At 37.8% G+C, this 12573-nt stretch overlaps 2 protein-coding genes across 2 annotated transcripts; one reads left to right on the top strand and one right to left on the bottom strand.

Moving 5' to 3' along the window:
* Positions 1-1906: 1906 nt before the first annotated feature.
* Positions 1907-3239, bottom strand: LOC114244151 (uncharacterized). Its single transcript, XM_028175870.2, has one exon. It carries the CDS (start codon positions 2947-2949, stop codon positions 1975-1977), a length of 975 nt encoding a protein of 324 aa, XP_028031671.2. The 5' UTR covers positions 2950-3239; the 3' UTR covers positions 1907-1974.
* Positions 3240-4362: 1123 nt separating this feature from the next.
* On the top strand, positions 4363-12199 carry LOC114244179 (tigger transposable element-derived protein 4). The gene is made up of 5 exons (XM_028175905.2): positions 4363-4758; positions 6141-6304; positions 7035-7164; positions 7708-7844; positions 8530-12199. The coding sequence occupies exons 1-5, from the start codon at positions 4555-4557 to the stop codon at positions 10175-10177; spliced, it is 2283 nt and encodes a 760-aa protein (XP_028031706.2). The 5' UTR covers positions 4363-4554; the 3' UTR covers positions 10178-12199.
* Positions 12200-12573: the final 374 nt, after the last annotated feature.

Genomic DNA, 12573 nt, shown 5'->3' with positions numbered 1-12573 from the left:
AGCCAATAACACAATATATGGTATAACGATCTGGATTCCAGTGTCTACTAGTTTTCGAATTTCTAGACAAGGTGGGTAGGTTTTTTTATTACTTAGATGGGTGGACCGAACTCACAGCCCACCTGGTGTTAAGTGGTAACAGGAGCCCATATACCTACATCTATAACGTAAATGCGCCACCCATCTTGAGATTTATGTTCTAAGATCTCAGTATAGTTACAACGGCTGCCCTACCCTTCAGACCGAAACGCATTACTGCTTCACGGCAGAAATAGGCAGGGCGGTGGTACTTACTTCGACAAAGTAGCGCGACACGAAAACCCTCTTATCGTGGCCACCGCTAATTACTTATCCGACCGCGACGGGGCAAACGCAAAGCCGCCGTTGTCCAAAATATGTCTTGTCGGATCCCCTGGATTCACTCTCGGTGCTTTTAGGCCTCTCAAGCACCGGTCACCATAGATTATACACTTAATATGCCGGTCACCGTCCTCGTCGAAATCTTCTTCGTACCTATTCGACGAGTGAACTAACCCATCGACACAGCCCACTGAGATTCTGAGTTTTAAAATGTGTCCACTTGCTACAATGGTTCCGCCTTAATTGGCTCCCTTTCAGCGAACGCTTTTTATACTGAGATGGATGAATGACCCCCGACTTCTACCCTCCATGGTTTCCTATTTGTGTTTAGCTGCATACAACTACACTATTTTTCTACTTTTTCTCACACAAGATAGTGCTTCTTACCGGTAGAAGCTATTGGCGCGTTATTCAAATTTTGAAATTTTTTTTTTTTTTTTTTTTTCGTGTAGAGGGCCGAACCTCCTACGAGGTCCCCGCGCAAAAGGGGCGCGCGGGGTATGTGAGACTCAACGATCTGCATGGTGTTGTGAGCAGACCGCGGGCCCAAGGATTTTAGAGCCCACACACTAAACGACTCCCCTGCACTCTTACACCCGACGTCCGATCCAAATTTTGACAACCTTGATACTATGGTCTCTTTTTTTCTTTCAGATAAACTGATATTTTAGCTTTAAGTCGAGAAACGTAGAAGCTGATTGAAAATTTGCGGGTTAAAGACTGTAAAGCCACGAAAGCAAGATTATGTCATACGAGAATTTGTAGCGGTAACTATAATATAACCGTGTGCTTAGTGCGAGTTTTTTAAAGTTCTCGATAGTGTAAAAGTTAACCCAATTTTGTATGCAGTTGGAACAGCGCCCCTAGCGGCAAAGGAAGGAAACGATCCCATTCCATACAAATATGAGCTAACTTTTACGCTATCGAGAACGCTAAAAAACTCGCACTAAGCACACAGAAGACTTCCGGCAAAAACCTAATTCAGGCCAGATATCTTCAATCAGATCAAGGGCGTATGGGTAAAGACCCCTCTGCCGAAAAGAAATACAAAATATTCGCGAAATTTGAACTTACATACCTACATTTGAACTTACATACCTACATAATGTAGGTTCATATTTTTTGCGATTTATAACGCCTAATAATTTATATCTACTTAAAATGATTTATACTATAAATATATCTTTTAATGGATAATAATTAAGGATATATTACGAGGCTTTCCCAACTCTAACTTGAATCATTATAAGCATTGGGGCCTCATCTTGAAGTATGTATGTACAGCCTTTTGTAACATTTTGTTATAAAAGTTTCATATTTTTTTTTTTATAATATTTATATTACTGAAACTTAAATGGAAGGATTTGATTCGAACCTTAGACCCCAGCAGAGGGTAAGAAACTTCTGTGAACAGATTATCTTTGATTCCAATATACATACACTTGTTGTAAAGGGAACTGGAAATAATCCTATCTTTTTGTCAGTTAAGATTATAAGGTATTCAGAGTTGAAATCGATAAGACTTTTCAATCATTGTAAAAAAAAATTGTATCATACAAAAAGTATATTATAGTAATACATAATGTTAATAAGCCATTACAACTATTTTATTAACTATGAGTTATCCGTCATTATATCTTCATCTTCGTCTTCAGGATCTGCCAATTCCGGATGGCAAACTCTGATATGTAAATTAAGATTTATTTTTACGATAAAACTCTTTCCGCACGTTGTGCATTTGTATGGTCGTTTCACATCATCGTCTAGTGAGGATGAATGAGCCCTCGCTATATGTGTGCGGAGTAATGATGAGTGCATAGTTCGATCACACTGTGTGCATTTAACTTGACAGTCGATCGGCTGTCCCTCATGCGTCTGACGATGTCGTTCCATTGTTATCTTCGATACAAATAATTTATGACAATAATCACATTTAAAATTTTTCACTTTTGTATGTTTCTTCATGTGTATTTTAAGACAATTCTTTGTAGGGAGCATGTCTTCGCATTTTGAACACTTAAATTTTTTAACATCATTATGTAGCTGCATGTGGAGCTTTAGGTAAGCTTGGCCCGTGAAGCTTTTGTTGCACAGCTCACAGTTTATAGTACTTGTCGCCGAATGGGTTTGCATGTGGCTCTTCAAGAACTGTGCGGCCACAAAGCTTCTGTCGCAGACTTCGCAAATGTATTTCTTTGAAGCTGCACCTTCGTGCTTGCTTTTGTGTATGTCTAAATGATATTGAGAGTTTACTTTCACATCGCACTGGTCACATTTGAATTTCCTACGTTTTTTCGGCGCGTCCTTTGTCGAAGTCTGCTCCGGCGGGGGTATTGGCAAGTCCTTTTCGTTCCCGTGAAACTTCTTGTGTAATATCAAGTAATCCATTGCCTGGAAGGTCAGATCGCATACATCGCATCGGTATCTAGACTCATTCTGCTGTCTTTTCATATCATAAGAGTTTTCGCCGTTATATTCAGCCATTTTTTCTCGTTTTACAGTCGAACGGTCACTGTTGTCGTTGCCGGCAGGCTCCATCATGCTCTTCATCCAGTGATCTTGGATTCCGACGCCCGATTTTGCCTCCATTTGTCCACGGCGGGCGTAATGACGCTAGCTCAGTTGGTCATTATTGATATTGATCCGTATATTGCAACGCAATGCAGCCAAATTCGTATAAACATTGCCGACAACGAGCGGTTATGCTAATCGCGCATTGTTTACGCGTTTTAGGTTGATCGCGAGTAAAATTTCGTCTTGCTAATACAAAAGGGAGCCTTGTTACGGCACCATAAATTCCAAAAGAGAAGCGATGCGCGTTGGTTTTTTTTTCGTTTGGTTCATTGACAGTGTTGAGTGTACTTTTTGTGACATGAACATTATTGCCAGATTAACAAAATTAATGTCATTGTGAATTAAACTACACAAAAAAATCATTTTCAGCTATTTTATTTCCATTTTAGTCTCAAACTTAAAATACGCGAGATTCGCTATGCTTGCAAATTAAAGCTTTTCATTTCTAGAAAAAGAAACGAACTTTTGGCACTTTGTTTCAGTAGGTATTCACACGAAACGGGTGTTTTTCTTGTTTATTTGTATAGAACTAATACTAATTAAACACACCTCAGTATAAACTATTACCCTGAAAAACCTTCAAACTAGTATTTTCTTGTATTATTTTATTCTGAAATATGAGTGTCTGCAACAAATAATAACTTAGGTGTTGAGTTTAGAGATCGATATTTTATGAGATTACAAATTCTTGATTTTACTTTCTTAACAGAATGTTGGGTGTTTCATACTAGACTAACATACTAACATAAGCCTTATCTACTTAACGTTAAAAAATACCTACTCATCAACACTGTTTTGTATGATTTTTGACAATTACGAGTCTAATGCCGGCCACTGACATGCGCGCAAATATTCGTACATTGTACGAATGTTTGCGCGCATGTGAAGGGCCGTCAAACATTCATTCGCAAACCTAGCGGCTGTGCAAATGGGTTCGCATACTCAATTTGCGAACCCGTTTGCGCTTCCTCCTACACTTGTTTACGAATGTCTCACGAATTTCTCCTCCTTTTTAATTCGTCAATAGAACATTGAAAAGAAAAAGAGTTTTGAATTCTTTCCCAGACATCATTAACAGCCATGCTGTTTTTATGGGATTTCTTTTGATGAAGATACGCTACATAGTAGACGTCACGAACCATGAAAATGGCGTATAGTATACGTCCGTTACCTTCGCAATCGTCGGCGCAACTGGGCAAGCGAATGTGTGGGAGACTACGCGAAAGTTCGAGGTTCGCGCGCTTTGATGTCTGTTAAAAAACCGACACAGCTTGGAAAACCACGAATGCAGCGAAAACTTTGCATAATCATTCGCAAATGTCGTCCTACACTTGCGGGTTTGCGTATTCGTGCGCATGTGAGTGACCGGTGTAAGACATTTACACTTACATCACAGACCATACATTTTACGACAATGGTCCTGTCAACATTCTATAAATGTCATTTGGACACCTCAACTGCAGAAAGGATAAACTGCCAAAAATCGAGCTAAAATGGCGTTAGCGGTTTATTGTGTATATTTTTCTTGATATAAATTAAAATGTAAATTAATAATGTAACCAGTTAAATATTTATTAAACGTTAAATTTGTTGATATTTTATGTTATGATAGTGTACTAAATGAGTATGGCATCTAATGATACGGATGAGACTCGAAATTCCGACGGCTCCTCGGATGATGAGTGTTTATCTGAAGTAAAGAGAAAAGTTGATCTCGCCAGATCTCGGAGTGGCGACGATAGCGATTATGAGCCTATCATATCTGAGATAATGGTCTCGATACAAGTAGACGAGTATGACGAAGAGCCACTCGATTTTAGCATTGTAAGTAAACAAAACAAATAGTAACATTTATTAAAAAAGGTCGCAAACCCTTCACAAGACAAAAACATCGTATCAAATGCTCTAATACATAATTTAAAGTACTTTACGGTTTTTTCTTGACATTATATTATTTCCAACGGTTTGAACATACAACGTATGTTTCGGGACAACGCACGACTGATGTGCTTTTCGCCGGCATACGAATATTGGACTATCTATTTAGTATTACTATCATTTTTTTTTGTAAAATTATACTTTTTACACTTCATTCCACAAGAATTAATAGTATCTTGAAGTCTGGCAGTTTGGATCTGGTTAATTTAATAAGATAACAGGAACCCAGGTGTTAGTTTTAAAAGTAGTTATGATACTTTATACTAACGTCTATATAAACATACTATATAACGTGAGTAATAAGTTTTAATACATCTGAACTATCAACAAGTCTAGCTTCCCCAGCTCACAGAGTTTCTCGCCGGTTCTTTGCAGTGGGTAATGTTTCTGATCTGGTGGTAGATTCTGCAAAGCAAGTGTTAGCACGGTCGTCGGGTTTTAATCCCATAAGCTCACCTACTTGTTAAGGTTATGCTGAAATGGTCTCACAAGACCACCAGCTTAGGTAGGAAAAAAAACCTCTAGCTAGTTGACTTATTATTTACTTTCACACAAAGTATCCCTAGCTGATGACATGGAAAGGTATTTCTATGTATGTCATGATCACTTTGTTATCATACAGGTCCTATCAGATAATGATATCATTAAGCAGGTGAAACTGATAGTTTGCTTCAGGCTTATAGCAAGAGAAGAACGGAGCAGTACCTCTTATTTGTTAGATACATGACCTTGACTTTTGTCTACAACTACTAATTTACACACTCTTATCAGTAATCAATAACAGTACTGTTATTTTGTAATAAAGTTTAGTCATTGTGGCCTAAAAGAAAATGTGTCCGGAACATTTGTGTTGAACAATGCACTGGTGTTCGAATCCCAGGCGTGTACCAATTTTTCTAATGAAATACGTACTCAACAAATGTTCACGATTGACTTCCACGGTGAAGGAATAACTATGTAATAAAAATCAAACCCGCAAAATTATAATTTACTGATTACTCTTGTGAGGCCGCATAGGTAGGTTACCGCCCTGTCTATTTCTGCCATGAAGCAGTAATGCGTTTCAGTTTAAAGGGTGGGGCAGCCATTATAACTATACTTGAGACCTTAGAACATATATCTCAAGGTGGGTGGCGCATTTACGCTATAGATGTCTATGTGCTCCAGTAACCACTTGACACCAGGTGGGCTGTGAGCTCGTCCACCCATATAAGCAATAAAAAAAAGTTTTTTATATATACATTTTTGCAATATGTCGACTCTTTCAGAAGAAGGAAGACAAACCGGCAACATCAAAACGGAGGAGAAATGACAAATGTAGAAAGAGCAAAGAGAAAAAACCTAAAGTGTATGGATGTAATCTGTGCAGTGCCCAATATAAAAATGCACAGGAATTGAGAGCACATTCATTAGAGCATCAAGTCAAAACAAGGTACAGCTCAGTCACTTACTTACATACTGTATTTTTGAAGCATGCGAGTACCGTATTTCAAGAAACATGCAGGTAAAAAAATTAAACATGAAATATCACAAAAGCAGATCTAAGTGGTACCCTGATTAGGACTATAGATTTTGATACCAATGAGACAGTTTAGATAATTTTAAGGTACCAAGTTTATTTTTAGATACTAGATTAAGATCTATAGCGGTACTTCCCAAGCAGATTGCGCTTGACACTTCTGAAGTTCATGAGTGTGAGTGACAGTCATTTGGTGGGTCTGATTGGTAGCGTTTGTGGTGCTAAGGGTTATGTGGGCTTCACTTGTATGTAAATTGTGGCTTTGAATCTCATTAGTGAGCTAGGATTTATTATTTAAATGATTCTCGCAAGAGGCATAAATTAATGATATACATGATTTGAAACTTTTCAAATTGTGATGAATTTGAATTGTAGGCAGCGGTTTGGCTCTGCCCCTGGCATTGCCGACGTCAATAAGCTACGGTAACAACTCACCATCATGTGGGACATATGCTTGTATGTCTACAAAGGCAATAAAACCTTTTATAGATGTGAATTAAAAAAAAACAATGTGTATAATGTTTAGTTCAAGAACTTTTAGTAAAAAGTAGATTTAACTATACGCTTATGGGCTTCGGTTCAACAGCTCTAAAGATTTTTCGTAACAACTTTTGTATAGATTTAATTTTCACACATTTTCCAGGCACAAATGTGACGAGTGCGGGAGATATTTCAAAAAAGCCTTCAGTTTACGTTTGCATCAAAAAATACATACAACAATGGAATTTGATTGTCGATTTTGCGATATGAAGTTCACGTCGAAAGGGCATTTGGTTAGTTTTACGTTTATTATACATGTCTTTACTTGGTTTACGTTCTTCGCTGATGCTGCTGTAAAACCTTTTTTTTTTTGCATATATGAGTGGACGGTTTGATAGCAAATCTGGTGTTAAGTAGTTACTGGAGCCCATAGACATCTACAACGTAAATGTGCTACCCACCTAGAGATATAAGTTCTAAAGTCTCAAGTATAGTTACACAACGGCTGCCCCACCCTTCAAACCGAAACGCATTACTGCTATACGGCAGAAATAGGCAGGATGGTGTTACCTACCTGTGCGGACTCTCTAGAGATCCTACCACCAGTAATTACGGAAATTATAATTTTGCGGGTTTGATTTTTATTATACGATGTTATTTATTCCTTTGCTGTTTAAGTCAATCGTGAACATTTGTTAAGTAACGCATTGAACGTCTTATACTTTAGGCCACGACGCTTTCATACATGAATACGCAATAATTTGTTTTTGATCAGAATCATAGTTCCATTATTATATATTTTCATATTGCTGTTCTATTATGATAAATAATTACAGTTTAGACATTTGAGGTCACATGAGAAGACCGAACACTGTGATGTATGCCCGGCTAAATATCATTCGAGGATACAACTGAATCGACACAGGAGACTGCATACACTCCATGGAATGGGTACACAAACTGCTGATGAAACGTTAGTATAATCATTAATTTATGTAATTTATATAATATTATATTTATATTTAATATTACGTTTATGTAATATTTATATTTACTGGTGGTAGGACCTCTTGTGAGTCCGCACGGGTAGGTACCACCGCCCCGCCTATTTCTGCCGTGAAGCAGTAATGCGTTTCGGTTTGAAGGGTGGGGCAGCCGTTGTAACTATACTGAGACCTTAGAACTTATATCTCAAGGAGGGTGGCGCATTTACGTTGTAGATGTCTATGGGCTCCAGTAACCACTTAATATCAGGTGGGTTGTGAGCTCGTCCACCCATCTAAGCAATAAAAATAAAAAAATAATAATAATTGGATGGACAAGCTCACGGCCCACCTGGTGTTAAGTCGTTGCCGGAGCCCGTAAATGCCATGACATACGAGTTATAAGGACTAGTTTTCTGAATACAATGACTGCACTACAATTCAAACCGAAATTGCGTTACTGCTTCAATTCAGAAATAGGCAGGGCGATGGTGCCTATTCATGCTGACACACAAAACATCCTTTAAAACAATAAATAATATCATTCAAAGAAGTAGGTCTTTTGAGATACAAGCTACATTTAGTGAAGCAACAATTGGGTCATTGTATTTAGTTTAAAATATAAGTAGCTAAAATAATTATAATAATATATAATAAGACCTTTATATTTTACAGTGCTCGAGACACTACAAATAAATCCGAACAGTTAACTCCTTCGGCCCCGGACATTGAATATCAAAACACGAGCTGCCCTACCGAGTACTCTGAGGACTCGACAGATCTTAACAGTGAGGCCAAAAACTTGAACTGCACCCGGAAGGAGGACCTCCCGGAAAACATACAATGCGCTATCGTTAGCAAGCTGTACAAAGGACGGACTGTCACCGATATATGTCAGATATACAATCTGACCCCGGACGTAGTGAACGAGGTTTGGGAGGAAAGGGACACGTTTAGCGCCCTCAAGAAAGCGGGAAGGAGAAGCAAGATGTATATGAACAGCGTACTAGATGCAAGAATACTGGATTGGTACAGGGATCAGAAATCAAATAAGGTGCAAGTGTCTGGTAAAATGTTGCAAGATATAGCCGAGTTGTTTGCCAAAGAAAATGGTTTTATCGCGTTCGACGGCAGCAGGAAGTGGCTGGACGGCTTCAAGAAGAAATACAGCATATCGTTGAGAGGAGTACCCGTCAAGAGAGAGTTTAGTATAGGACCAGAATCGAAATGGAAGAAGACTTTCTTCAAGGAGCAGTGGTGCGACGCTAGGCTTGGTGTTAAAGACGAGGACATTTACACGGCTGATGAGGTCGGAATTTATTATAATCCTTCGAAGGGTCGGGTTAAGAAACCTGCAGGCAAGAAATTCATTCAAGGCTACGTCGAGGACAGATTGGCGATATTCATGTGTGTGAACGCGACGGGCACTGACAGGAAGAAGCTTCTGGTATGTGGATCTGATGATCCTCTGCTGCATTCGTATAGGGATGCCGATACGCTGCCCGTCACGTACATAAGGCACGCCAATGCGCATTTCACAACGCAAATGTTCGAAGGCTTCGTTAAATACTGGAATAAAGAGCTTCAAATGAACAACAGGAGAGCCATTCTGGTCCTAGACAGAGCCACTGTGCACACCAAACTTCAGCTCTCCAATTTGAAACTTGTCTTCGTACCATGGAAGGCTTATAATGGCTTAATACCGGTGAGGAATGGAATTTTTAATCGTTTCAAAGATGAATTCAGGCGGCTGTTCATAACTGAGAAGGCCATGAATGTTGTCCGTGGAGTAGACAGGAGGACCACCAGCCTGGAAGCTCTGTACATGATAATGAAAGCATGGGAGCGGACTCCTAATTGTGCTATAACAAGAAGCTTTGTCAATCTAGGCTTTGACGTTCAAGAACCAAACGTTGAGGAGAATTTGACGCCTAAAGTGTGTGAAAACGATGAGGAAATTATGTGTAAACTGTTGAAGGATTACGATGTGGACACATACTACACTGAGCTGCCTAGTTTGGACAACTTTTTGAACGTGGACGAGGAGCTATTGACCGGCCAGGGAACGAATTGTTCGGTTTTCGGTGGGAACCATAAAATCCAGGACCCGGCAGCAGTCGAAAGAGAACGAGAAGAGATACTGGCTATCGGTACAAAGAAACTGGAGTGCAGTGAAATAGAAGAGAGGGTTACAAAGATTAGGGCACTCCAAGATTTAGATATAGTTAGAAAGTATTTACAAACGAGCAATACGAGTTATGATGTGTACAAAAAATTTATGGATATAGAGAAATATGTGTTGAGAGAACCTATGAAGTTATAAGGCCGTTGAATCTCCGTTGTGTTTATGCCTAAAGTGAATTAATAGGTTTTAAAGTTTAAATCTCATTATAAGTATGTTATTTCGATTTAGTTATTCGAGTTGTGATTTGTTATGCGACTATAGTCGGATTTTTAATTAGACGAAGCCAGCTGACAGTAGCTAATGTCACTTTGTGAAATAATGTTGCTATATTTAAAGTAATAGTGATGCGTTCAGTTCTCGTTCAATCACATAAATGAACAATGAGTGTGAAGAGTTACTCATTAATTTCAAACTATAAAAGAATATTATTTATATTTTACAATAAAATTGTATTAAAGTGATCCAATATAATAATATGTTACTAGTAGTATGTAACTACAATCAGTTTTTTTTATTTTCATTACCTATGTACCTATAATTGTTATATTTTATACATCTATAGTTTCAACTATATGATGCATTGGAAATAGGACAGTCTTACAAGCTTCCTCGCAATGTTTTTCTTAATGTTTAAAACACTCGGTATTCAGTACAGGTAGATACCATAGGAACATAATGTTTCGTCGAAAACTCGTTGGTATGTACAAAGCACGGCTAAAATTCGAACCCCGTGCCCGATATCGGCAGTTCGGCACACTAACTATTCACTAGACAATCGAGGCAATTTCATTAATTCAGGAGTTTTTTCAATCGTTCACTTTGTCACAACACTATTTTTATTTCATCAAAAACTGACAACACAGTAAACGTCAGTTTACTTCGTCTAATAAAAAATCCGACTATAAGTTGTTAGTACTACATTTAACTTTCTTATAACACGGTACTTCTACAACATGATAGTGTGATTTTTGTTTTACCCTATTTAAAAAATTACTTTTGGACACACAATATGTGAGGATAACCGAAATTGTACTGCATATTTTTTATGTATAACTAGCAACCCGCCCTCACTTCGCTTCAAAAAGTACCTATCACTGAAAGTCCCGTCAAAATCGGTCCAGCCGTTCCAGAGGTTAGCCGGAACAAACAGACAGATAGACAAAAATTGTAAAAAAATGCTATTTTGTTGTATGTATCGTATATATATTCATATGCATGTAGTAAAAAGCGGTTATTTCAATATTACAAATAGACACTCCAACTTTATTTATATGTATAGATAGGTAAAAAAAATACATAGAGGCATAGTTGAGATGTTTCGTTCAGAAAATTACTCTCTTTTTTGTACTGACTTCTAGTCATACAAAATGATTTTGCACAACACTGGACTTTGTAGGAACATATTATCTACCGTGTTATAGGAGAGTTAGATGTATAATGTGTTTTTGTAATTTTTGTAATTACAGTCGAGTCGTCTTAGAGAAGAAAATAACTGGAAAAAGCAAACTCGACATGTAAACTATGAATGAAATTTTTATTTATTTGTTAAGGTCATAAGGTGTTCATTGTGCAATAAGTTTAATAGTAAAGTGCTGAATGAATTGTGGAAGATATAGCGTATTTGTGATTACGATAAAGGGCGCATGTATACAGTTGTGCTCACGAGTGCTCACTGTTGCTCACGGTGTGCGGGCCGTTTGTGATATATTTTTAACGGCACACATAGGTGATGCTCATTTTCTAGCCAGCGTAATAGTCTTGTTAGTTGGTATTAATCCATTTTAACTTTTTTAAAGGCATACTGTATTGATCCCTTAATACGGTATAACAGATATTCATGCGATAAAACACATAGGAATCTTTTTTTATATACATATTTAATGATGTTAAAATTCTAGTCTAGAAACTGATATGTCGCAGAAAATACAAAATTAAAGAGATAGAAAAATTTACCCCGGTAAACCCGAGTTAGTTACTTCTGATTTTTAGAAAAATGTACTGTATCTCGTTGAGTTTAGGTTTATAATTAGCGTTACTTAACGAAAACGTTGGTTTGTTGTATTATTGTTGAAGAATAATAAAAATGTTACGAATGTACCTAGATGTATTTTTTATTAAATCTAAATGTATGTTTTATTAAAGAAAAAATATACACGTTCACGTGTTGTTTTTGTTTGTTGGAAATCTTTTTCGTTTGTTGAAGCAGTTTTATTAGTTTGTTTAATGTTTATCGATATGATTTTGATGTTTTTTTGGGTGTAAAGCAGTTTTTTGGTTTTTTTTTTACAGCTTAGATGTGTGGACGACTGTTGTTTATTACTGGTGGTAGGACCTCTTGTGAGTCCGCGCGGGTGGGTACCACCACCCTGCCTATTTCTGCCGCGAAGCAGTAATGCGGTTCGGTTTGAAGGGTGGGGCAGCCGTTGTAACTACACTTGAGACCTTAGAACTTATATCTCAAGGTGGGTGGCGCATTTACGTTCTAGATGTCTATGGGCTCCAGTAACCACTTAACACCAGGTGGGCTGTGAGCT

This window comes from Bombyx mandarina, chromosome 23 (assembly GCF_030267445.1).
Source record: "Bombyx mandarina strain Sakado chromosome 23, ASM3026744v2".
In the NCBI taxonomy this organism is placed as follows: Eukaryota; Metazoa; Arthropoda; class Insecta; order Lepidoptera; family Bombycidae; genus Bombyx; species Bombyx mandarina.
The sequence above is the reverse complement of the archived record's forward strand: the minus strand, read 5'-3'. Positions and strand labels throughout refer to the sequence as shown.